Below are 27,183 nucleotides of genomic sequence, written 5' to 3'. Positions count from 1 at the left end.
CACCATATCACCAGGTAACATTCTGAGTATGTTGTCTAACAGCACCATATCACCAGGTAACATTCTGAGCATGTTGTCTATCACTAACAGCACCATATCACCAGGTAACATTCTGAGCATGTTGTCTAACAGCACCATATCACCAGGTAACATTCTGAGTATGTTGTCTATCAGCACCATATCACCAGGTAACATTCTGAGTATGTTGTCTAACAGCACCATATCACCAGGTAACATTCTGTGTATGTTGTCTAGCAGCACCATATCACCAGGTAACATTCTGAGTGTGTTGTCTAACAGCACCATATCACCAGGTAACATTCTGAGTATGTTGTCTAGCAGCACCATATCACCAGGTAACATTCTGAGTATGTTGTCTAACAGCACCATATCACCAGGTAACATTCTGAGTATGTTGTCTAACAGCACCATATCACCAGGTAACATTCTGAGTATGTTGTCTAACAGCACCATATCACCAGGTAACATTCTGAGCATGTTGTCTAGCAGCACCATATCACCAGGTAACATTCTGAGTGTGATGTCTATCACTAACAGCACCATATCACCAGGTAACATTCTGAGTATGTTGTCTAGCAGCACCATATCACCAGGTAACATTCTGAGTATGTTGTCTAGCAGCACCATATCACCAGGTAACATTGAGTATGTTGTCTAACAGCACCATATCACCAGGTAACATTCTGAGTGTGTTGTCTATCACTAGCAGCACCATATCACCAGGTAACATTCTGAGTATGTTGTCTAACAGCACCATATCACCAGGTAACATTCTGAGTATGTTGTCTAGCAGCACCATATCACCAGGTAACATTCTGAGTATGTTGTCTAGCAGCACCATATCACCAAGTAACATTCTGAGTATGTTGTCTAACAGCACCATATCACCAGATAACATTCTGAGTATGTTGTCTAACAGCACCATATCACCAGGTAACATTCTGAGTATGTTGTCTAACAGCACCATATCACCAGGTAACATTCTGAGTATGTTGTCTATCACTAACAGCACCATATCACCAGGTAACATTCTGAGTATGTTGTCTATCACTAACAGCACCATATCACCAGGTAACATTCTGAGTATGTTGTCTATCACTAACAGCACCATATCACCAGGTAACATTCTGAGTATGTTGTCTATCACTAACAGCACCATATCACCAGGTAACATTCTGAGGTGACTAAACACAAGGCTCGTTCATCGTGACTAAACACAAGGCTATTTCATTGTGACTAAATACAAGGCTCTTTCATTGTGACTAAATACAAGGCTCTTTCATTGTGACTAAACACAAGGCTCTTTCATTGTGTCTAAACACAAGGCTCTTTCATCGTGACTAAATACAAGGCTCTTTCATTGTGACTAAATGCAAGGCTCTTTCATCATGACTAAACACAAGGCTCTTTCATCGTGACTAAATACAAGGCTCTTTCATTGTGACTAAATACAAGGCTATTTCATTGTGACTAAACACAAGGCTCTTTCATGATGACTAAATACAAGGCTCTTTCATCACGACTAAATACAAGGCTCTTTCATCGTGACTAAACACACGGCTCTTTCATCGTGACTAAATACAAGGCTCTTTCATTGTGACTAAATACAAGGCTCTTTCATTGTGACTAAACACAAGGCTCTTTCATTGTGACTAAACACAAGGCTCTTTCATCGTGACTAAATACAAGGCTCTTTCATTGTGACTAAATGCAAGGCTATTTCATTGTGACTAAACACAAGGCTATTTCATCGTGACTAAACACACGGCTCTTTCATTACGACTAAATACAAGGCTCTTTCATCGTGACTAAACACACGGCTCTTTCATCGTGACTAAATACAAGGCTCTTTCATCGTGACTAAACACACGGCTCTTTCATCGTGACTAAACACACGGCTCTTTCATTACGACTAAATACAAGGCTCTTTCATCGTGACTAAACACAACGCTCTTTCATCGTGACTAAACACAAGGCTCTTTGATGATGACTAAACAAACATCAGATGTGGGCATCAAAATGTTGAATGAACAACCTAATTTCATGGTCTGCTCTCTTGAATGACAAACACATTCTTCAATCCCTTCTGTCCTCACTTTCTCATTGTTCCTTCAGTCCTCTCTTTCTCATTGTCCCTTCAGTCCTCTCTCACACACCACACTTTCCCCCCTTCCCCAACACACTTGTAGATATTATACTATAACTGTGCCTTCCTGTTTTATACTGATGCTAAAATGTTTATTCTATTCTACTGAGTCATTTACTTTATGTTGGTATTCTATTCTTATCTTTGATCATTTCTTATTGTTGTTGCATTGTAGAGAAGGAACTTCAAGTAAGCACACACACACACACACACACACACAGATGTGTAGAGCTGTGACACCCGAGAGCCTGTGACCGTAGTAACAATGGGATGCTGGTGACAAAAGCCACTGGAGGGACAGGAAGGAGAGAGAGAGAGAGAGAGAGAGAGAGGACCGAGAGATTGGAGGGAGAGAGAGAGAGAGAGGACCGAGAGATTGGAGGGAGACCGGGCTAGGTGTGTAAAACTCTCATCCCCAGAGGAGTCAGAGAACTTTCTTCTCTCTTCTCTCTTGTCTTTTTCTTTTTTAATGTTCTGTTATCCCGGTGGAGGAGCAGCTAACGAGGTGCTATGAAACGACACACAAGGCTCTCTCTTTGAACAGAGACCCTGTGTCATGTGGCCCCAGGGGTTTTAGGGCCCATACCAAGGCCTAGTCTCTCACAGAGCAGAAAAGCCTTTTTAGGTGGTGAGTTGGTGGGAAAAGCGGCCAAGCTAATGTTTATCATATGACCTAATCAGAGACCGGGTCAGGTTCACAGACCGGAGGGTGGGGGCAGCCTGGGAACTAATAGATTCAGGTGTGTGTGTGTGTGTGTGTGTGTGTGTGTGTGTGTGTGTGTGTGTGTGTGTGTGTGTGTGTGTGTGTGTGTGTGTGTGTGTGTGTGTGTGTGTGTGTGTTTAGCTCTCTCTTCTCTCTCTGGATGCCGCTGTGGATAACAGATAATAAGGAACTATTTCATCAACTTGAGAGTTTTAATCTAAGGGGTGGAGAGTAGCAGGGGGGTGGAAGGAAGCACTCTGGATCAATACAACTAGAGAGTAGCAGGGGGGGTGGAAGGAAGCACTCTGGATCAATACAACTGGAGAGTAGCAGGGGGGGGGTGGTGGAAGGAAGCACTCTGGATCAATACAACTGGAGAGTAGCAGGGGGGGTGGAAGGAAGCAATCTGGATCAATACAACTGGAGAGTAGCAGGGGGGGTGGAAGGAAGCAATCTGGATCAATACAACTAGAGAGTAGCAGGGGGGTGGAAGGAAGCAATCTGGATCAATACAACTGGAGAGTAGCAGGGGGGGTGGAAGGAAGCAATCTGGATCAATACAACTGGAGAGTAGCAGGGGGGGTGGAAGGAAGCAATCTGGATCAATACAACTAGAGAGTAGCAGGGGGAGTGGAAGGAAGCACTCTGGATCAATACAACTGGAGAGTAGCAGGGGGGTGGAAGGAAGCACTCTGGATCAATACAACTGGAGAGTAGCAGGGGGGGTGGAAGGAAGCAATCTGGATCAATACAACTAGAGAGTAGCAGGGGGGTGGAAGGAAGCACTCTGGATCAATACAACTGGAGAGTAGCAGGGGGGTGGAAGGAAGCACTCTGGATCAATACAACTAGAGAGTAGCAGGGGGGGTGGAAGGAAGCACTCTGGATCAATACAACTAGAGAGTAGCAGGGGGAGTGGAAGGAAGCACTCTGGATCAATACAACTGGAGAGTAGCAGGGGGGTGGAAGGAAGCAATCTGGATCAATACAACTGGAGAGTAGCGGGGGGGTGGAAGGAAGCACTCTGGATCAATACAACTGGCGAGTAGCAGGGGGGGTGGAAGGAAGCACTCTGGATCAATACAACTGGAGAGTAGCAGGGGGGGTGGAAGGAAGCACTCTGGATCAATACAACTAGAGAGTAGCAGGGGGGGTGGAAGGAAGCACTCTGGATCAATATAACTGGAGAGTAGCAGGGGGGGTGGAAGGAAGCACTCTGGATCAATACAACTGGAGAGTAGCGGGGGGGGGGTGGGGGTGGAAGGAAGCACTCTGGATCAATACAACTGGAGAGTAGCAGGGGGGGTGGAAGGAAGCACTCTGGATCAATATAACTGGAGAGTAGCAGGGGGGGGTGGAAGGAAGCACTCTGGATCAATACAACTGGAGAGTAGCAGGGGGGGGTTGGAAGGAAGCACTCTGGATCAATACAACTAGAGAGTAGCAGGGGGGTGGAAGCACTCTGGATCAATACAACTGGAGAGTAGCAGGGGGGGGTGGAAGGAAGCACTCTGGATCAATACAACTGGAGAGTAGCAGGGGGGGTGGAAGGAAGCACTCTGGATCAATACAACTGGAGACTAGCAGGGGGGGTGGAAGGAAGCACTCTGGATCAATATAACTGGAGAGTAGCAGGGGGGGTGGAAGAAAGCACTCTGGATCAATACAACTGGAGAGTAGCAGGGGGGTGGAAGGAAGCACTCTGGATCAATACAACTGGAGAGTAGCAGGGGGGGTGGAAGGAAGCACTCTGGATCAATACAACTAGAGAGTAGCAGGGGGGGTGGAAGGAAGCACTCTGGATCAATACAACTGGAGAGTAGCAGGGGGGTGGAAGGAATCAATCTGGATCAATACAACTGGAGAGTAGCAGGGGGGGTGGAAGGAAGCACTCAGGATCAATACAACTGGAGAGTAGCAGGGGGGGGGGGTGGAAGGAAGCACTCTGGATCAATACAACTGGAGAGTAGCAGGGGGGGTGGAAGGAAGCACTCTGGATCAATACAACTGGAGAGTAGCAGGGGGGGTGGAAGGAAGCACTCAGGATCAATACAACTGGAGAGTAGCAGGGGGGTGGAAGGAAGCACTCAGGATCAATACAACTGGAGAGTAGCAGGGGGGGGGTTGGAAGGAAGCACTCTGGATCAATACAACTGGAGAGTAGCAGGGGGGTGGAAGGAAGCACTCAGGATCAATACAACTGGAGAGTAGCAGGGGGGTGGAAGGAAGCAATCTGGATCAATACAACTGGAGAGTAGCAGGGGGGTGGAAGGAAGCAATCTGGATCAATACAACTGGAGAGCAGCAGGGGGGTGGAAGGAAGCACTCTGGATCAATACAACTGGAGAGTAGCAGGGGGGTGGAAGGAAGCACTCTGGATCAATACAACTGGAGAGTAGCAGGGGGGGTGGAAGGAAGCACTCTGGATCAATACAACTGGAGAGTAGCAGGGGGGTGGAAGGAAGCACCCTGGATCAATACAACTGGAGAGTAGTAGGGGGGGGGGGGTGGAAGCACTCTGGATCAATACAACTGGAGAGTAGCAGGGGGGGGTGGGGGTGGAAGGAAGCACTCTGGATCAATACAACTGGAGAGTAGCAGGGGGGGTGGAAGGAAGCAATCTGGATCAATACAACTGGAGAGTAGCAGGGGGGTGGAAGGAAGCAATCTGGATCAATACAACTGGAGAGCAGCAGGGGGGGGTGGAAGGAAGCACTTTGGATCAATACAACTGGAGAGTAGCAGGGGGGGGGGTGGTGGAAGGAAGCACTCTGGATCAATACAACTGGAGAGTAGCAGGGGGGTGGAAGGAAGCAATCTGGATCAATACAACTGGAGAGCAGCAGGGGGGGTGGAAGGAAGCACTCTGGATCAATACAACTGGAGAGTAGCAAGGGGGGGGGGTGGAAGGAAGCACTCTGGATCAATACAACTGGAGAGTAGCAGGGGGGGTGGAAGGAAGCAATCTGGATCAATACAACTGGAGAGTAGCAGGGGGGGTGGAAGGAAGCACTCTGGATCAATACAACAGGAGAGTAGCAGGGGGGGGTGGAAGGAAGCACTCTGGATCAATACAACTAGAGAGTAGCAGGGGGGTGGAAGGAAGCACTCTGGATCAATACAACTGGAGAGTAGCAGGGGGGGTGGAAGGAAGCACTCTGGATCAATACAACTGGAGAGTAGCAGGGGGGGTGGAAGGAAGCACTCTGGATCAATACAACTAGAGAGTAGCAGGGGGGTGGAAGGAAGCAATCTGGATCAATACAACTAGAGAGTAGCAGGGGGGTGGAAGGAAGCAATCTGGATCAATACAACTAGAGAGTAGCAGGGGGGGTGGAAGGAAGCACTCTGGATCAATACAACTAGAGAGTAGCAGGGGGGGTGGAAGGAAGCACTCTGGATCAATATAACTGGAGAGTAGCAGGGGGGGTGGAAGGAAGCACTCTGGATCAATACAACTGGAGAGTAGCGGGGGGGGTGGGGGTGGAAGGAAGCACTCTGGATCAATACAACTGGAGAGTAGCAGGGGGGGTGGAAGGAAGCACTCTGGATCAATATAACTGGAGAGTAGCAGGGGGGGGTGGAAGGAAGCACTCTGGATCAATACAACTGGAGAGTAGCAGGGGGGGGGTGGAAGGAAGCACTCTGGATCAATACAACTAGAGAGTAGCAGGGGGGTGGAAGCACTCTGGATCAATACAACTGGAGAGTAGCAGGGGGGGGTGGAAGGAAGCACTCTGGATCAATACAACTGGAGAGTAGCAGGGGGGGTGGAAGGAAGCACTCTGGATCAATACAACTGGAGAGTAGCAGGGGGGGTGGAAGGAAGCACTCTGGATCAATATAACTGGAGAGTAGCAGGGGGGGTGGAAGGAAGCACTCTGGATCAATACAACTGGAGAGTAGCAGGGGGGTGGAAGGAAGCACTCTGGATCAATACAACTGGAGAGTAGCAGGGGGGGTGGAAGGAAGCACTCTGGATCAATACAACTAGAGAGTAGCAGGGGGGTGGAAGGAAGCACTCTGGATCAATACAACTGGAGAGTAGCAGGGGGGTGGAAGGAATCAATCTGGATCAATACAACTGGAGAGTAGCAGGGGGGGTGGAAGGAAGCACTCAGGATCAATACAACTGGAGAGTAGCAGGGGGGGGGGTGGAAGGAAGCACTCTGGATCAATACAACTGGAGAGTAGCAGGGGGGGTGGAAGGAAGCACTCTGGATCAATACAACTGGAGAGTAGCAGGGGGGGTGGAAGGAAGCACTCAGGATCAATACAACTGGAGAGTAGCAGGGGGGTGGAAGGAAGCACTCAGGATCAATACAACTGGAGAGTAGCAGGGGGGGGGTTGGAAGGAAGCACTCTGGATCAATACAACTGGAGAGTAGCAGGGGGGGTGGAAGGAAGCACTCAGGATCAATACAACTGGAGAGTAGCAGGGGGGTGGAAGGAAGCAATCTGGATCAATACAACTGGAGAGTAGCAGGGGGGTGGAAGGAAGCACTCTGGATCAATACAACTGGAGAGTAGCAGGGGGGTGGAAGGAAGCACTCTGGATCAATACAACTGGAGAGTAGCAGGGGGGGTGGAAGGAAGCACTCTGGATCAATACAACTGGAGAGTAGCAGGGGGGTGGAAGGAAGCACCCTGGATCAATACAACTGGAGAGTAGTAGGGGGGGTGGAAGGAAGCACTCAGGATCAATACAACTGGAGAGTAGCAGGGGGGGGGGGTGGAAGGAAGCACTCTGGATCAATACAACTGGAGAGTAGCAGGGGGGGTGGAAGGAAGCACTCTGGATCAATACAACTGGAGAGTAGCAGGGGGGGTGGAAGGAAGCACTCAGGATCAATACAACTGGAGAGTAGCAGGGGGGTGGAAGGAAGCACTCAGGATCAATACAACTGGAGAGTAGCAGGGGGGGGGTTGGAAGGAAGCACTCTGGATCAATACAACTGGAGAGTAGCAGGGGGGGTGGAAGGAAGCACTCAGGATCAATACAACTGGAGAGTAGCAGGGGGGTGGAAGGAAGCACTCTGGATCAATACAACTGGAGAGTAGCAGGGGGGGTGGAAGGAAGCACTCTGGATCAATACAACTGGAGAGTAGCAGGGGGGTGGAAGGAAGCACTCTGGATCAATACAACTGGAGAGTAGCAGGGGGGGGTGGAAGGAAGCACTCTGGATCAATACAACTGGAGAGTAGCAGGGTGGAAGGAAGCACTCTGGATCAATACAACTGAGAGTAGAGGGGGTGAAGCACTCTGGATCAATACAACTAGAGAGTAGCAGGGGGGTGGAAGGAAGCACTCTGGATCAATACAACTGGAGAGTAGCAGGGGGGGTGGAAGGAAGCACTCTGGATCAATACAACTAGAGAGTAGCAGGGGGGTGGAAGGAAGCAATCTGGATCAATACAACTAGAGAGTAGCAGGGGGGTGGAAGGAAGCAATCTGGATCAATACAACTAGAGAGTAGCAGGGGGGGTGGAAGGAAGCACTCTGGATCAATACAACTGGAGAGTAGCAGGGGGGTGGAAGGAAGCACTCTGGATCAATACAACTAGAGAGTAGCAGGGGGGGTGGAAGGAAGCACTCTGGATCAATACAACTAGAGAGTAGCAGGGGGGGTGGAAGGAAGCACTCTGGATCAATACAACTGGAGAGTAGCAGGGGGGTGGAAGGAAGCACTCTGGATCAATACAACTAGAGAGTAGCAGGGGGGGTGGAAGGAAGCACTCTGGATCAATACAACTGGAGAGTAGCAGGGGGGTGGAAGGAAGCACTCTGGATCAATACAACTGGAGAGTAGCAGGGGGGGTGGAAGGAAGCACTCTGGATCAATACAACTGGAGAGTAGCAGGGGGGTGGAAGGAAGCACTCTGGATCAATACAACAGGAGAGTAGCAGGGGGGTGGAAGGAAGCAATCTGGATCAATACAACTGGAGAGTAGCAGGGGGGTGGAAGGAAGCAATCTGGATCAATACAACTGGAGAGTAGCAGGGGGGGGTGGGTGGAAGGAAGCACTCTGGATCAATACAACTGGAGAGTAGCAGGGGGGTGGAAGGAAGCACTCTGGATCAATACAACTGGAGAGTAGCAGGGGGGGTGGAAGGAAGCACTCTGGATCAATACAACTGGAGAGTAGCAGGGGGGGGGGGGTGGAAGGAAGCACTCTGGATCAATACAACTGGAGAGTAGCAGGGGGGTGGAAGGAAGCAATCTGGATCAATACAACTGGAGAGTAGCAGGGGGGTGGAAGGAAGCACTCTGGATCAATACAACTGGAGAGTAGCAGGGGGGGTGGAAGGAAGCACTCTGGATCAATACAACTGGAGAGTAGCGGGGGGGGGGTGGAAGGAAGCACTCTGGATCAATACAACTGGAGAGTAGCAGGGGGGGGGGGGAGGAAGGAAGCAATCTGGATCAATACAACTGGAGAGTAGCAGGGGGGTGGAAGGAAGGAAGCAATCTGGATACCCATCCCGTATTAATGTGATGTTTTTTTTAAATATTTATTTTATACATTTGCAAAACAGTTATGAGTTATGAAACAGTTAACAGTCATTATGAGGTATTGTGTGTAGATTAATGGGGGGTGTAATGTCTCCTGTCTAATTACCAAGGGATTTACCACGGCTCTTCTAGACTTCTGGAAGGACTCCTGTCTAGCTACCAAGGGATTTACCCCGGCTCTTCTAGACTTCTGGAAGGTCTCCTGTCTAGCTACCAAGGGATTTACCACGGCTCTTCTAGACTTCTGGAAGGACTCCTGTCTAGTTTCCAAGGGATTTACCACGGCTCTTCTAGACTTCTGGAAGGTCTCCTGTCTAGCTACCAAGGGATTTATCCCGGCTCTTCTAGACTTCTGGAATGTCTCCTGTCTAGCTACCAAGGGATTTACCCCGGTTCTTCAAGACAAACACACTGAAATTGAAAAAAATGAAAATGTCTAGGCCAGCTAAATAAACGGTTAGGATTAAGGTTAGGTCAGCTAATCAAAGGGTTAGGGTTAGGACTGCTAAAGAAAGGGTTAATGTTAGGCCTGCAAAAGAAAGGGTTATGTTTAAGGTTAGGCCAGCTAAAAAAAGGGGAGCCAGAGTAAGAGGGTGAAGCAGAGCATTATGGGATATACTATGCTCTGTTTCTCAAGGGGCTTGTGCTGTGTTTCTGTGAAGATATCCTGTCTGGCTCTCATGTCTGTGGAGAGGCCTTAGAGTTTCACCTACGACCCCAACCTGCAAAATGTGGGGTGAGGGTTGAGACGGAGGGGAAGGGTGGGGCAGAGAAGGTGGGGTCGAGAGGCAGGGAGGAAGGGGGTGTTGAATGGTGGAATTTACTGGGCAGACTTACACGGTTAGAAAATAAATTGCTATCTATAACCTCATTTTTCAAGTGTTCTACTGCGCTAGCCAGCACCTCGCCTAAATAGGTGTGTGTTTATTTTGCCTTATTTTAGTTGTCCTGCAGTGCAGTCTGGTCGTGTGCTATGGTTAGATGTCAGGGGTTAGGACTAACTTGTCTTGGCAGTCCTGCAGTGCTGCCTGTCGATGAGCTAGCTGTCTCTTGAGGTGAACCAGCGAGGTTTAAGGTTGGGTTAACACAGTAACAAACAGGTAAAAGAGGTAAATGTACCTTGTCTTGGCTGTTCTGAAGTGCTTTCTGTAGATGGGCTACCTGTCGATTGAGGTGCACCAGAGAGATTTCTTCTTTAAACACCTGACAGTTCAGCTTCATCTTATCCAGAAGACGAACCTCTGATCGCCTGTAAGGTAAAGATTACATAAACTCAGCAAAAACAGAAACGTCCTCTCACTGTCAGCTGCGTTTATTTTCAGCAAACTTAACATGTGTAAATATTTGTATGAACATAACAAGATTCAACAACTGAGACATAAACTGAACAAGTTCCACAGACATGTGACTAACAGAAATGGAATAATGTGTCCCTGAACAAAGGGGGGGTCAAAATCAAAAGTAACAGTCAGTATCTGGTGTGGCCACCAGCTGCATTATGTACTGCAGAGCATCTCCTCCTCTTGGACTGCACCAGATTTGCCAGTTCTTGCTGTGATATGTTACCCCACTCTTCCACCAAGGCCCCTGAAAATTCCTGAACATTTCTGGGGGGAATGGCCCTAGCCCTCACCCTCTGATCCAACAGGTCCCAGACGTGCTCAATGGAATTGAGATCTGGGCTCTTCGCTGGCCATGGCAGAGCACTGACATTCCTGTCTTGCAGGAAATCACGCACAGAACGAGCAGTATGGCTGGTGGCATTGTCCTGCTGGAGAGTCATGTCAGGATGAGCCTGCAGGAAGGGTACCTTCTCTGTAATGTACAGCGTTGAGATTGCCTGCAATGACAACAAGCTCAGTCCGATGATGCTGTGATAGACCGCCCCAGACCATGACGGACCCTCCAACTCCAAATCGATCCCGCTCCAGAGTACAGGCCTCGGTGTATTTCTCATTCCTTCGAAGATAAATGCGAATCCGACCATCACCCCTGGTGAGACAAAACCGCAACTCATCAGTGAAGAGCACTTTTTGCCAGTCCTGTCTGGTCTAGCGACGGTGGGTTTGTGCCCATAGGCGACGTTGTTGCCGGTGATGTCTGGTGAGGACCTGCCTTACAACAGGCCTACAAGCCCTCAGTCCAGCCTCTCTCAGCCTATTGCAGACAGTCTGAGCACTGATGGAGGGATTGTGCGTTCCTGGTGTAACTCGGGTAGTTGTTGTTGCCATCCTGTATCTGTCCCGCAGGTGTGATGTACCGATCCTGTGCAGGTGTTGTTACACGTGGTCTGCCACTGCGAGGATGATCAGCTGTCTGTCCTGTCTCCCTGTAGTGCTGTCTTAGGCGTCTCACAGTACGGACATTGCAATTTATTGCCCTGGCCAAATCTGCAGTCCTCATGCCTCCTTGCAGCATGCCTAAGGCACGTTCACGCAGATGAGCAGGGACCATGGGCATCTTTCTTTTGGTGATTTCAGAGTCAGTAGAAAGGCCACTTTAGTGTCATAAGTTTTCATAACTGTGACCTTAATCGCCTACTCTCTGTAAGCTGTTAGTGTCTTAACGACTGTTCCACAGGTGCATGTTCATTAATTGTCATGGTTCATTGAACAAGCATGGGAAACAGTGTTTAAACCCTTTACAATGAAGATATGTGAAGTTATTTGGATTTTTACAAATCATCTTTGAAAGACAGGGTCCTGAAAAAGGGACGTTTCTTTTTTTGCTGAGTTTATTAAATTCCTTGGGACGGCAGGTAGCCTAGTGGTTAGAGTGTAGGGACGGCAGGTAGCCTAGTGGTTAGAGTGTAGGGACGGCAGGTAGCCTAGTGGTTAGAGTGTAGGGATGGCAGGTAGCCTAGTGGTTAGAGTGTAGGGACGACATGTAGCCTAGTGGTTAGAGTGTAGGGACGGCAGGTAGCCTAGTGGTTAGAGTGTAGGGACGGCAGGTAGCCTAGTGGTTAGAGTGTAGGGACGGCAGGTAGCCTAGTGGTTAGAGTGTAGGGACGGCAGGTAGCCTAGTGGTTAGAGTGTAGGGATGGCAGGTAGCCTAGTGGTTAGAGTGTAGGGACGACATGTAGCCTAGTGGTTAGAGTGTAGGGACGGCAGGTAGCCTAGTGGTTAGAGTGTAGGGACGGCAGGTAGCCTAGTGGTTAGAGTGTAGGGGCGGCAGGTAGCCTAGTGGTTAGAGTGTAGGGACGGCAGGTAGCCTAGTGGTTAGAGTGTAGGGGCGGCAGGTAGCCTAGTGGTTAGAGTGTAGGGACGGCAGGTAGCCTAGTGGTTAGAGTGTAGGGACGGCAGGTAGCCTAGTGGTTAGAGTGTAGGGGCGGCAGGTAGCCTAGTGGTTAGAGTGTAGGGGCGGCAGGTAGCCTAGTGGTTAGAGTATAGGGACGGCAGCTAGCCTAGTGGTTAGAGTGTAGGGGCGGCAGGTAGCCTGGTGGTTAGAGCATTGGGCCAGTAACCGAAAGGTTGCTAGATCGAATCCCTGAGCTGACATGGTAAAAAGCTGTCGTTCTGCCCCTGAACAAGGCTGTTCCTAGGCTGTCATTGTAAATAAGAACTGACTTGCCTAATAATACAAAATATATACACAAATAATGAGGACATACAGTGCTTATAACAGGTCATAATAATCTCTGATATCCTGGATGACACAGTAATGTTTACCAGGTAGTTACAGGGAAAAATTAATCTGTGTTTACCAGGTAGTTACAGGGAGAAATTAATCTGTTTTTACCAGGTAGTTACAGGGAGAAATTAATCTGTTTTTACCAGGTAGTTACAGGGAGAAATTAATCTGTTTTTACCAGGTAGTTACAGGGAGAAATTAATCTGTTTTTACCAGGTAGTTAACCTCTAACGAGCCTCTACCCCGGGTCCGGGATCACCCCCCACCCCCCCACACACTGATTAGCATAGCTAGCATAGCTTCACAAGTAGATAGTAGCATCTAAATATCATTAAATCACAAGTCCAAGACACCAGATGAAAGATACAGATCTTGTGAATAAAGCCACCATTTCAGATTTTTAAAATGTTTTACAGGGAAGACAAAATATGTAAATCTATTAGCTAAACACGTTAGCAAAATACACCACTTTTCTAACTCCATCAGTTTCTTACTACTTCAGGTGCTATCACCAATTCGGCTAAACTAAGATATTGATAGCCACTAACCAAGAAAAAACCTCTTCAGATGACAGTCTGATAACATATTTATGGTATAGGATAGGTTTTGTTAGAAAAAAGTGCATATTTCAGGTAGAAATCACAGTTTACAATTGCACCGACCATCACAAGACGACTAGAATTACTATAGAGAGCATTGTGTATGACCAATTTACTCTTAATAAAACATTTCATAAGAATAGACAAAGCATAGCAATGGAAAGACCCAGATCTTGTGATTCCAGACAATATTTCAGATTTTCTAAGCGTTTTACAGCGAAAACACAATAAATCGATAAGTTAGCATACCACATGTGAAAACGTTACCAGAGCATCGATTCCAGCCAAAGAGCGCTATAACGTAATCACCGCCAAAATATATTAATTTTTTCACTAACCTTCTCAGAATTCTTCCGATGACACTCCTGTAACATCATTTTACAACATACATATACAGTTTGTTCGAAAATGTGCATATTTAGCCATACAAAACCGTGGTTATACAATGGAAATAGTCACAACTCAAGCATCAAAATGAGGGACGTCAGCTTTCAGAGTGATCTAGTTTAATCGAAAGCTAATCATATACTTGACTAAAAAATACAGGGTTGACAGGAATCGAAAGACAAATTAGTTCTTAATGCAACCGCTGACTTACATTTTTAAAATTATCCTTACTTTTCAATACAGGGTTCGCCAAGTGAAGCTATACCAAACAAAATGGCGAAATATGCGTTTAAAATATTTCGACAGAACAACGATTTATCATATTAAATATTGCTTACTTTGAGCTGTTCTTCCATCAGATTCTTGGGCAATGTATCCTTTCTATGTTATAAACTTCTTTTGGTCGATAGATGTCCTCTGTCCTTCGAAATGTCCACTAACAACGACCGAGACCCCGAAACGTTCCCAAAGCTTAAAAGTGCACGACAAAGAAATTCCTCAGAATCGCACTAAACGGATATAAATTGCTATAAAACGGTTCAAATGAACTACATTATGATGTTTTTAACAACTATAACGAGTAAAAACATGACCAGACAAATATTACTGGTTAAACAACGATTTGGAATGAGGCAAGTCCGATGTCCATCCTGCTTGTGACGCGCGAAGAAAAGAGAGTGGTACTTCCACGTTTTCTTGTTTTATAGTGGCTGTGATTGTGCAATCGACTCCATTCAAAACGTGATGACGTACAGACACCCAGAGGAAGACGTAGGCGTTCATAGCATTCACTGTCGCCTTAAAAACAGACTCCAGATCAGGGGTAAAAATTTCTGAAATCTGACCCCTGTCATGAAAAGTGCTGTAGATATAGTTCTGTACCACTCAGAGACAAAATTCCAACGGCTATAGAAACTAGAAAGTGTTTTCTATCCAATAATAACAATAATATGCATATTGTACGATCAAGAATTTAGCACGAGGCAGTTTAATTTGGAGACCCAAATATGCTAATGCGGAACAGCACCCCCTATAGTTCCAAAAAAGGGATTTTTTTTAATAAGCACTGTTTACCAGGTAGTTACAAGGAGAAATAAAATCAAGTAATGTTTGCCAGGCAGTTACAGGGAGAAATAAAGTGATGTTTACCAGGTAGTTACAGGGAAAAGTAAAGGAAATTAATGTTTACCAGGTAGTTACAGGGAGAAATAAAGGAACGTAATATTTACCAGGTACAGTGGCTTGTGAAAATATTCACCTCCTTGGCATTTTTCCTATTTTGTTGCCTTACAACCTGAAATTAAAATGAATTTTGGGGGGGTTGTATCATATGATTTACACAACGTGCCTACCACTTTGAAGATGCAAAATATATTTTTTTGTGAAACAGAGAAGAAATAAGACAAAAAAACTGAAAACTTGAGCGTGTATAACTATTCACCCCCCCAAAGTCAATACTTTTTAGAGTTACTTTTTGCAGCACTTACAGCTGCAAGTCTCTTGGGGTATGTCTCTATAAGCTTGGCACATCTAGCCACTGGGATTTTTTCCCATTCTTCAAGGCAAAACTACTCCAGCTCCTTCAAGGTGGATGGGTTCCGCTGATGACAGCAATCGATAAGTCATAACACAGATTTTCAACTGGATTGAGGTCTGGGCTTTGACTAGGCCATTCCAAGACATTTAAATGTTTTCCCCTTAAACCACTCAAGTGTTGATTTAGCAATATACTTAGGTTCATTGTCCTGCTGGAAGGTGAACCTCCATTCCAGTCTCAAATCTCTGGGAGACTGAAACAGGTTTCCCCCAAGAATTTCCCTGCATTTAGCGCCATCCATCATTCCTTCAATTCTGACCAGTTTCCCAGTCCCTGCCGATGAAAAACACCCCCACAGCATGATGCTGCCACTACCATGCCTCACTGTGGGGATGGTGTTCTCGGGGTGATGAGAGGTGTTGGGTTTGCCCCAGACATAGTGTTTTGCTATTTTCCTTGTTGCAAATAGCAAAACTTTAGTCTCATCTGACCAGAGTACCTTCTTCCATATGTTTGGGGAGTCTCCCACAGGCCTTTTGACGAACACCAAATGTGTTTGCTTATTTTTTTCTTTAAGCAATGGCTTTTTTCTGGGAACTCTTCTGTAAAGCACAGCTTTGTGGACCCTTGCTTAGTGGTGTTGCAGACTCTGGGGCCTTTCAGAACAGGTGTATATATACTGAGATCATGTGACAGATCATGTGACACTTAAATAAAGTCCACCTGTGTGCAATCTAACTAATTATGTGACTTCTGAAGGTATTTGGTTGCACCAGATCTTATTTAGGGGCTTCATTAGAGATAGGGTGCAGGCCAGGCCAGGCAGCAGGCTGTTAGCCAGCCTGCCAGGATGGTGGTCTGCCACTAGCATAGTCAGTGTAGTCAGCTCAGCTATCCCCATTGAGACCATGTCTGTGCCTCAACCTAGGTTGAGCAAAACTAAACATGGTGGTGTTCGCCTTAGCAATCTCACTGGAATAAAGACCTCCTCCATTCCTTTCATTATTGAAATAGATTGTGATACCTCACATCTCAAAATAGGGCTACTTAATGTTAGATCCCTCACTTCCAAGGCAGTTATAGTCAATGAACTAATCACTGATCATAATCTTGATGTGATTGGCCTGACTGAAACATGACTTAAGCCTGATGAATTTACTGTATTAAATGAGGCCTCACCTCCTGGTTACACTAGTGACCATATCCCACCCGCATCCCGCAAAGGCGGAGGTGTTACTAAAATTTATGATAGCAAATTTAAATTTACAATAACAAACAATGTTTTCGTCTTTTGAGCTCCTATGAAATCATGAAATCTTTGCAGCCTACTCAATCCCTTTTTATAGCTACTGTTTACAGGCGTCCTGGGCCATACACAGCGTTCCTCACTGAGTTCCCTGAATTCCTATCGGACCTTGTAGTCATGGCAGATAATATTCAATTTTTTGGTGAGTTTAACATTCACATGGAAAGTCCACAGACCCAATCCAAAAGGCTTTCGGAGCCATCATCGACTCAGTGGGTTTTGTCCAACATGTCTCCGGACCTACTCACTGCCACAGTCATACTCTGGACCTAGTTTTGTCCCTTGGAATAATTGTTGTAGATCTTAATGTTTTTCCTCATAATCCTGGACTATCGGACCACCATTTTATTACGTTTGCAATCGCAACAAATAATCTGCTCAGTCACCAACCAAGGATCATGAAAAGTCGTTCTATAAATTCTCTGACAACCCAAAGATTCCTAGATGCCCTTCCAGACTCCCTCCGCCTACCCAAGGACGTCAGAGTACAAAAATCAGTTAACCACCTAACTGAGGAACTCAATTTAACCTTGTGCAATACCCTAGATACAGTGGCACCCCTAAAAACAAAAAACATTTATCATAAGAAACTACCTCCCTGGTACACAGATAATTCCCGAGCTCTGAAGCAAGCTTCCAGAAAATTGGAACGGAAATGGTGCCACACCAAACTGGAAGTCTTCCGACTAGCTTGGAAAGACAGTACCGTGCAGTATCGAAAAGCTCTCACTGCTGCTCGATCATCCTATTTTTCCAACTTAATTGAGGAAAATAAGAACAATCCAAAATACAGAAGCACTTTCTGTTGAATTTTTTTATTTATTATTTGAAACAAGTAATTTTTTAAATTTCACTTCACCAATTTAGACTATTTTGTGTATGTCCATTACATGAAATCCAAATAAAATCCATTTAAATAACAGGTTGTAATGCAACAAAATAGGGAAAACGCCAAGAAGGGTGAATACTTTTGCAAGGCATTGTAATTAGTGAGAATTAAAATAAAGGAATGTTTACCAGGTAGTTACAAGGAGACAATCACATAACACAGACACAGGAGGAAATAAGCTTTATGTGAATAACTGCATAACAGTCTATTATTTTACTTGTAAATTCAGGGCTAGTCCCTAAACGGCAGTAGATCTCAGCTACTGCCAGTTTAACCCTTATTAACTGTTGCACCAATAGGTCCGCACTCTTTGAGAAGGTCACTAGCTGTTGCATTAACTTGGCTACAATGGGCTACTAATTCACACGTATTGTGCAGGTGCACAAATTATTTAAAAAGCAGCAAGTACGTACGCATGAGTGAGTGAGGAAGTTGATTTGAAATATGAGGAAGTGTTCAGATGGGTTGTTTCAACTGCTTTTACTTTTTTTCACACCAGAGTAGCTTTTTGTGAATGTCACCATGAATATTGATTTATTTTAACCTTTATTTAACTAAGCAAGTCAGTTGTGAACTAATTCTTCTTTACAATGATGGCCTACCCCGGGCCAAACCCTAACCTGGACGACGCTGCGCCAATTGTGCCCCGCCATATGGGACTCCCAAGAACATCAAGGTTGTGATAAAGCCTGGAATCGAACCAGGGTCTATAGTGACGCCTCTAGCATTGAGGTGCAGTGCCTTAGACCGCTGTGCCACTTGGGAGCCCAAATATGACTTATACACTTCCCTTTCAATGAGTATGGACTCATTGAAACTCTGAACATTGTGTAAGAATTTTTATTGGTTGGGAACATATGACACGCTGTAGAAATTTTTTATGAAAAAGGTTTAGGCTACCGGAGACCAAAGTTTTAAAAACTAAATCAAAAGTCACAAATGCTTGTCTCAAACATCACTATTAGACCTACTAAATATTTTGTCCGTAGTAGGGCGACAGAGAGCTTAGTTAGAGAGGGAAGCCTGAAACCTGAAGATCGCCAGTTCAAATCCCATCAATACTTTGTCAGCCATGTACTACGTCTGAGAGACCAATATGACATATAATATAATATAAATAATATAATATATATAATATACCTAATTGTTGCTGTGATCCAATGCATCTCACATAAAAGTTACATTTTCTTTGGCGCATTGCATAATGGGAAAAATAGTTTTGTTATGAACATACTTGTTCGTGTGAGCAGCTGTGTCTCTCATGGACTCTCGGAGGCTCTGTAGACTGTGTCTCTTGTCCCTGAGCAGTCCCACAGCCAGCCCAAGGCGCTGCTTCAGCTCTGGGGATCTCATCCCTGACGCATCCACCTCCCAATCCATTCTCTTCAGCTCTGAACAGAATGCTACCAGGCCGTGGTGTATCTCCTGAACCTAGGGTGAACATTAGGAATAAACAATGAATTAAAGGCCCCTAGATGCTATGCTATTATATGCTAGCAGTAGACCCCTAGATGCTATGCTATTATATGCTAGCAGAAGGCCCCTAGATGCTATGCTATTATATGCTAGCAGAAGGCCCCTAGGTGCTATGCTATTATATGCTAGCAGAAGGCCCCTAGATGCTATGCTATTATATGCTAGCAGTAGGCCCCTAGATGCTATGCTATTATATGCTAGCAGAAGGCCCCTAGATGCTATGCTATTATATGCTAGCAGTAGGCCCCTAGATGCTATGCTATTATATGCTAGCAGAAGGCCCCTAGATGCTATGCTATTATATGCTAGCAGTAGGCCCCTAGATGCTATGCTATTATATGCTAGCAGACGGCCCCTAGATGCTATGCTATCATATGCTAGCAGAAGGCCCCTAGATGCTATGGTATTATATGCTAGCAGAAGGCCCCTAGATGCTATGCTATTATATGCTAGAAGTAGGCTACCAGGCCGTGATGGATCTCCTGAACCTAGGGTGAACATTAGGAATAAACAATTCATTAAAGGCCCCTAGATGCTATGCTATTATATGCTAGCAGTAGGCTACCAGGCCGTGGTGGATCTCCTGAACCTAGGGTGAACATTAGGAATAAACAATTCATTAAAGGCCCCTAGATGCTATGCTATTATATGCTAGCAGTAGGCTACCAGGCCGTGGTGGATCTCCAGACCATGGGGTCAACAAGAAGACGAAAGAAGAAGAAGAAAATGATGTAAGTTCACATGGATGATTAATAAAACGTTACTTTATTTCACCTGCTGGATGACGTTCTGTAGAGAGTCCACCTGTTCATTGAGCTCACGTATCTTTTCCTCTTTACCTGGCTGGCTGACCACCTGTACCTGGCGGGTTTGATTGACTGGGCCGTTGCCAAGGGACCCGTTGAAAGTAGGAGCTGGGGATTGGGGCTTGACAACACCTTTAGGTTTCTCCTGGTGGGTTTTAAAACAAAAAGACAATTAGTTCACAACCCAAAGTCTTTTACACAAGCCACAACAGACTAGCTAGTAGTGTCTAGTGCCAAACAGGACAGCAGTAGATCAGTAGTCTCTAGTGTCAGACAGGACAGTAGTAGATCAGTAGTCTAGTGTCAGACAGGACAGCAGTAGATCAGTAGTCTCTAGTGTCAGACAGGACAGTATTAGATCAGTAGTCTCTAGTGTCAGACAGGACAGCAGTAGATCAGTAGTCTCTAGTGTCAGACAGGACAGCAGTAGATCAGTAGTCTAGTGTCAGACAGGACAGCAGTAGATCAGTAGTCTCTAGTGTCAGACAGAACAGTATTAGATCAGTAGTCTCTAGTGTCAGACAGGACAGTATTAGATCAGTAGTGATCTACTAGATCAGACTACTGATCTAATACTGTCCTGTCTGACACTAGATCGTACTGTCTCTGTTTGACACTAGAACAAGCTGTCTGTTACATTGTGAAACACTGTTCTGTTCGGGCATTGGAACATGTTGTCTGTGACTAGTATGACTGCAAATTGTAAGTGGCAATGGCTTGCAAGTCTTACCTTTTTGCACAGATACAGCTCTAGATATTTGTTCTCTGAGCTTGCCAAGTCAACTATCTGTTGATCTGATGACAGCTCCTCTGAAGAACCTTCAAAGCACAGACATAAACGTAATTTATTGTCACCTGTCAATGATATGGCCAGTAAATGATATAGTATGTCACAACCTTACTAAAGCACTAGCCTGGTCCCAGATCTGTTTGTGCTGTCTTGTCATCTCCTATATACGTTGACAATGTTTGGCGTGGCAATGACTAGGAGTTAGCTCTACAGAACAAACAGATCTGGGACCAGTCTAGTGTAACCCTCTGCCTTTACTACAAGTACAGAACAAACAGATCTGGGACCAGGCTAGTGTAAACCTATACTACAAGACCTGAAGAGGTCTTTGCCTACAGTCAGTCAGTCAGTCAGCCAGCCAGTCAGTCAGTGTCAGCCAGTCAGTGAGTCAGCCAGCCAGTCAGTGTCAGCCAGTCAGCCAGCCAGTCAGTCAGTCAGTCAGTCAGTCAGCCAGTCAGCCAGTCAGCCAGCCAGTCAGCTAGACAGCCAGCCAGCCAGTCTCAGCCTTGTCAGCCAGTAAGCCAGTCAGTCTCAACCAGCCAGCCAGTCAGCCAGCCAGTTAGCCAGTCAGCCAGCCTGTCCATCTCAGCCAGTCAGCCAGTCCGTCAGTCAGTCATTCCATCATTCATACTATGAGTGGTTAACACAGACCTGGTTTGTCTGTGAGGCTGAAGAGTTCCTTGTCCTCTGTCATTCCTAGCATCCTTAGACAGGACTCCATCACCTTCCCCACCGTGGTCTCTCTGGGGATCCGCAGGTGGACTATTTGCACTGACGCTGAATCACACACCATGACATTATGATCAGGGGCAGTCCATATGGAATCACTAGCTAGTTGTATGTGTAAGTTATAGTGCCAGTAAAATTACCAGTCCTGAGATATATAGAAGTAATGTACACATTGATTCTTAACAGATTTAATATCAAGAAACCATTTATGGTGATCTCCATCAGCAGAGAGGTCCTCTGGTTCATAGGGTTAGGGCTTTTGCATCTATTACAGGGAGAAAGGAAAATACACACTTGGGTCATATTGACAGTATAGAACAGAATAGAATATAGAACAGAACAGAACAGAATAGAATATAGAACAGAACAGAACAGAATATAGAACAGAACAGAATAGAACAGAATAGAATATAGAACAGAATAGAATAGAATAGAATATAGAACAGAATAGAATATAGAACAGAATAGAATATAATAGAATAGAATATAGAACAGAATAGAATATAATAGAATAAAATAGAATATAGAACATAATAGAAAAGAATATAGAACAGAACAGAATAGAACAGAACAGAATAGAATATAGAACAGAATATAATAGAATAGAATATAGAACAGAATAGAATATAATAGAATAAAATAGAATATAGAACATAATAGAAAAGAATATAGAACAGAAAATAATAGAATATAGAACAGAATAGAGAAAAGAATATAGAACATAATAGAATAAAATAGAATATAGAACATAATAGAATAAAATAGAATATAGAACATAATAGAATATAATATAGAACAAAATAGAATATAGAACAGAACAGAATAGAATATAGAACAGAATATAACAGAATTTAATAGAATATAGAACAGAATAGAACACAGGACATAATATAATAGAACATAGAACAGAATAGAATAGAACACAGAACATAATATAATAGAATATAGAACATCGGACATAATAGAATAGAATATAGAACAGAATAGAACACAGGACATACTATAATAGAACATAGAACAGAATAGAATAGAACACAGAACATAATATAATAGAATATAGAACATCGGACATAATAGAATAGAATATAGAACAGAATAGAACACAGAACATAATATAATAGAATATAGAACAGAATAGAACATAGAACAGAATATTATAGAACAGAATAGAATATAGAATATAGTGGAATAGAATAGAACTGAATGGTGGGTCAGTACTGAGAATAGCTAGGCATACATACCTGAATTTAAAGGATTTCCTTTGATTCATGTTGAGGCAGCTTACATGCTGAAAGGACTTGGATCGGCTCATGGTCACCAATGCTGCTGTGAATTTCTCTACGTTGTTAGGACCCAAGGTTTCTACAAGGAGAGCAAACAGCTAGCTACTTGGAGGATTGGGGAAGTTGCTTTGAAAATCTGGAAAAAGACTATATAAATCCAATCAATTATTATTTTTATTACTTTTAAATGCCGTACATGTTCAGATGACACATTCAACAATGAAGGGAAAGATGTGATTGATTGATGGGTTAGTTGACTGATTGATTGACTGACTGATCGGCAGATAGATTGATAGATAGATGGATTGTCTAATCGATTAACACCCCCAAAAAGTGTCACATACACTGGATGTAATGTGTTGTTTTACAGGGTCAGTCATAGTAGTATGATAGGTGTTGTTTTACAGGGTCAGCCATAGTAGTATGACAGGTGTTGTTTTACAGGGTCAGTCATAGTAGTATGATAGGTGTTGTTTTACAGGGTCAGCCATAGTAGTATGACAGGTGTTGTTTTACAGGGTCAGTCATAGTAGTATGATAGGTGTTGTTTTACAGGGTCAGTCATAGTAGTATGATAGGTGTTGTTGTACAGGGTCAGCCATAGTAGTATGATAGGTGTTGTTTTACAGGGTCAGCCATAGTAGTATGATAGGTGTTGTTTTACAGGGTCAGTCATAGTAGTATGATAGGTGTTGTTTTACAGGGTCAGTCATAGTAGTATGATAGGTGTTGTTTTACAGGGTCAGTCATAGTAGTATGATAGGTACAGTGTAATGTGTTGTTTTACAGGGTCAGTCATAGTAGTATGATAGGTGTTGTTTTACAGGGTCAGTCATAGTAGTATGATAGGTGTTGTTTTACAGGGTCAGTCATAGTAGTATGATAGGTGTTGTTTTACAGGGTCAGTCATAGTAGTATGATAGGTACAGTGTAATGTGTTGTTTTACAGGGTCAGTCATAGTAGTATGATAGGTGTTGTTTTACAGGGTCAGCCATAGTAGTATTAGGTGTTGTTTTACAGGGTCAGTCATAGTAGTATGATAGGTGTTGTTGTACAGGGTCAGCCATAGTAGTATGATAGGTGTTGTTTTACAGGGTCAGTCATAGTAGTATGATAGGTACAGTGTAATGTGTTGTTTTACAGGGTCAGTCATAGTAGTATGATAGGTACAGTGTAATGTGTTGTTTTACAGGGTCAGTCATAGTAGTATGATAGGTGTTGTTTTACAGGGTCAGTCATAGTAGTATGATAGGTGTTGTTTTACAGGGTCAGTCATAGTAGTATGATAGGTGTTGTTTTACAGGGTCAGTCATAGTAGTATGATAGGTACAGTGTAATGTGTTGTTTTACAGGGTCAGTCATAGTAGTATGATAGGTGTTGTTTTACAGGGTCAGCCATAGTAGTATGATAGGTGTTGTTTTACAGGGTCAGTCATAGTAGTATGATAGGTGTTGTTGTACAGGGTCAGCCATAGTAGTATGATAGGTGTTGTTTTACAGGGTCAGTCATAGTAGTATGATAGGTACAGTGTAATGTGTTGTTTTACAGGGTCAGTCATAGTAGTATGATAGGTGTTGTTTTACAGGGTCAGTCATAGTAGTATGATAGGTGTTGTTTTACAGGGTCAGTCATAGTAGTATGATAGGTGTTGTTTTACAGGGTCAGTCATAGTAGTATGATAGGTGTTGTTTTACAGGGTCAGTCATAGTAGTATGATAGGTGTTGTTTTACAGGGTCAGCCATAGTAGTATGATAGGTGTTGTTTTACAGGGTCAGCCATAGTAGTATGATAGGTGTTGTTTTACAGGGTCAGTCATAGTAGTATGATAGGTGTTGTTTTACAGGGTCAGTCATAGTAGTATGATAGGTGTTGTTTTACAGGGTCAGTCATAGTAGTATGATAGGTGTTGTTTTACAGGGTCAGTCATAGTAGTATGATAGGTGTTGTTTTACAGGGTCAGTCATAGTAGTATGATAGGTACAGTGTAATGTGTTGTTTTACAGGGTCAGTCATAGTAGTATGATAGGTGTTGTTTTACAGGGTCAGTCATAGTAGTATGATAGGTGTTGTTTTACAGGGTCAGTCATAGTAGTATGATAGGTGTTGTTTTACAGGGTCAGTCATAGTAGTATGATAGGTACAGTGTAATGTGTTGTTTTACAGGGTCAGTCATAGTAGTATGATAGGTGTTGTTTTACAGGGTCAGCCATAGTAGTATTAGGTGTTGTTTTACAGGGTCAGTCATAGTAGTATGATAGGTGTTGTTGTACAGGGTCAGCCATAGTAGTATGATAGGTGTTGTTTTACAGGGTCAGTCATAGTAGTATGATAGGTACAGTGTAATGTGTTGTTTTACAGGGTCAGTCATAGTAGTATGATAGGTACAGTGTAATGTGTTGTTTTACAGGGTCAGTCATAGTAGTATGATAGGTGTTGTTTTACAGGGTCAGTCATAGTAGTATGATAGGTGTTGTTTTACAGGGTCAGTCATAGTAGTATGATAGGTGTTGTTTTACAGGGTCAGTCATAGTAGTATGATAGGTACAGTGTAATGTGTTGTTTTACAGGGTCAGTCATAGTAGTATGATAGGTGTTGTTTTACAGGGTCAGCCATAGTAGTATTAGGTGTTGTTTTACAGGGTCAGTCATAGTAGTATGATAGGTGTTGTTGTACAGGGTCAGCCATAGTAGTATGATAGGTGTTGTTTTACAGGGTCAGTCATAGTAGTATGATAGGTACAGTGTAATGTGTTGTTTTACAGGGTCAGTCATAGTAGTATGATAGGTGTTGTTTTACAGGGTCAGTCATAGTAGTATGATAGGTGTTGTTTTACAGGGTCAGTCATAGTAGTATGATAGGTGTTGTTTTACAGGGTCAGTCATAGTAGTATGATAGGTGTTGTTTTACAGGGTCAGCCATAGTAGTATGATAGGTGTTGTTTTACAGGGTCAGCCATAGTAGTATGATAGGTGTTGTTTTACAGGGTCAGTCATAGTAGTATGATAGGTGTTGTTTTACAGGGTCAGTCATAGTAGTATGATAGGTGTTGTTTTACAGGGTCAGTCATAGTAGTATGATAGGTGTTGTTTTACAGGGTCAGTCATAGTAGTATGATAGGTGTTGTTTTACAGGGTCAGTCATAGTAGTATGATAGGTGTTGTTGTACAAGGTCAGTCATAGTAGTATGATAGGTGTTGTTTTACAGGGTCAGTCACAGTAGTATGATAGGTGTTGTTTTACAGGGTCAGTCATAGTAGTATGATAGGTGTTGTTTTACAGGGTCAGTCATAGTAGTATGATAGGTGTTGTTTTACAGGGTCAGTCATAGTAGTATGATAGGTGTTGTTTTACAGGGTCAGTCATAGTAGTATGATAGGTGTTGTTTTACAGGGTCAGTCATAGTAGTATGATAGGTACAGTGTAATGTGTTGTTTTACAGGGTCAGTCATAGTAGTATGATAGGTGTTGTTTTACAGGGTCAGTCATAGTAGTATGATAGGTGTTGTTTTACAGGGTTAGTCATAGTAGTATGATAGGTGTTGTTTTACAGGGTCAGTCATAGTAATATGATAGGTGTTGTTTTACAGGGTCAGTCATAGTAATATGATAGGTGTTGTTTGACAGGGTCAGTCATAGTAATATGATAGGTGTTGTTTTACAGGGTCAGTCATAGTAATATGATAGGTGTTGTTTTACAGGGTCAGTCATAGTAATATGATAGGTGTTGTTTGACAGGGTCAGTCATAGTAATATGATAGGTGTTGTTTTACAGGGTCAGTCATAGTAATATGATAGGTGTTGTTTGACAGGGTCAGTCATAGTAGTACAGATCCCCTGCCGCAAATTAAGGTTTAAGTGCCTTGCTCAAGGGCACATCAGCAGATGTTTCACCTTGTCGCCTCAGGTATTTGAACCAGCCACCTTTCGGTTACTGGCCCAATGTTCTAACGGCTTGGCTACCTGCTTTTTACTGGCCCAATGATCTAACCGCTTGTCTACCTGCTTGTTACTGGCCCAATGATCTAACCGCTTGGCTACCTACTGGTTACTGGCCCAATGATCTAACCGCTTGGCTACCTACTGGTTTCTGGCCCAATGATCTAACCACTAGACTACCTGCTGGTTACTGGCCCAATGATCTAACCGCTTGGCTACCTACTGGTTTCTGGCCCAATGATCTAACCACTAGACTACCTGCTGGTTACTGGCCCAATGATCTAACCGCTTGGCTACCTGCTGGTTTCTGGCCCAATGATCTAACCGCTTGGCTACCTACTGGTTTCTGGCCCAATGATCTAACCACTAGACTACCTGCTGGTTATTGGCCCAATGATCTAACCGCTTGGCTACCTACTGGTTACT

At 44.2% G+C, this 27,183-nt stretch overlaps 1 protein-coding gene across 1 annotated transcript in view; it reads right to left on the bottom strand.

The window, feature by feature from the left end:
* The window catches only part of LOC139569688 (uncharacterized), a 147,713-nt gene that overhangs the window by 5,968 nt on the left and 114,562 nt on the right, over nt 1–27,183 (bottom strand). The window contains exons 6-12 of the mRNA XM_071391096.1: nt 22,776–22,896; nt 21,738–21,799; nt 21,457–21,582; nt 20,746–20,834; nt 19,984–20,160; nt 18,968–19,164; nt 10,505–10,634 (exon numbers count right to left, since the gene is read on the bottom strand). Of these exons, the coding sequence (XP_071247197.1) occupies nt 10,505–10,634; nt 18,968–19,164; nt 19,984–20,160; nt 20,746–20,834; nt 21,457–21,582; nt 21,738–21,799; nt 22,776–22,896 (902 nt within the window). The remainder of the gene's footprint in view (nt 1–10,504; nt 10,635–18,967; nt 19,165–19,983; nt 20,161–20,745; nt 20,835–21,456; nt 21,583–21,737; nt 21,800–22,775; nt 22,897–27,183) is intronic.

Source organism: Salvelinus alpinus, chromosome 3 (assembly GCF_045679555.1).
Source record: "Salvelinus alpinus chromosome 3, SLU_Salpinus.1, whole genome shotgun sequence".
In the NCBI taxonomy this organism is placed as follows: domain Eukaryota; kingdom Metazoa; phylum Chordata; class Actinopteri; order Salmoniformes; family Salmonidae; genus Salvelinus; species Salvelinus alpinus.
The sequence above is the reverse complement of the archived record's forward strand: the minus strand, read 5'-3'. Positions and strand labels throughout refer to the sequence as shown.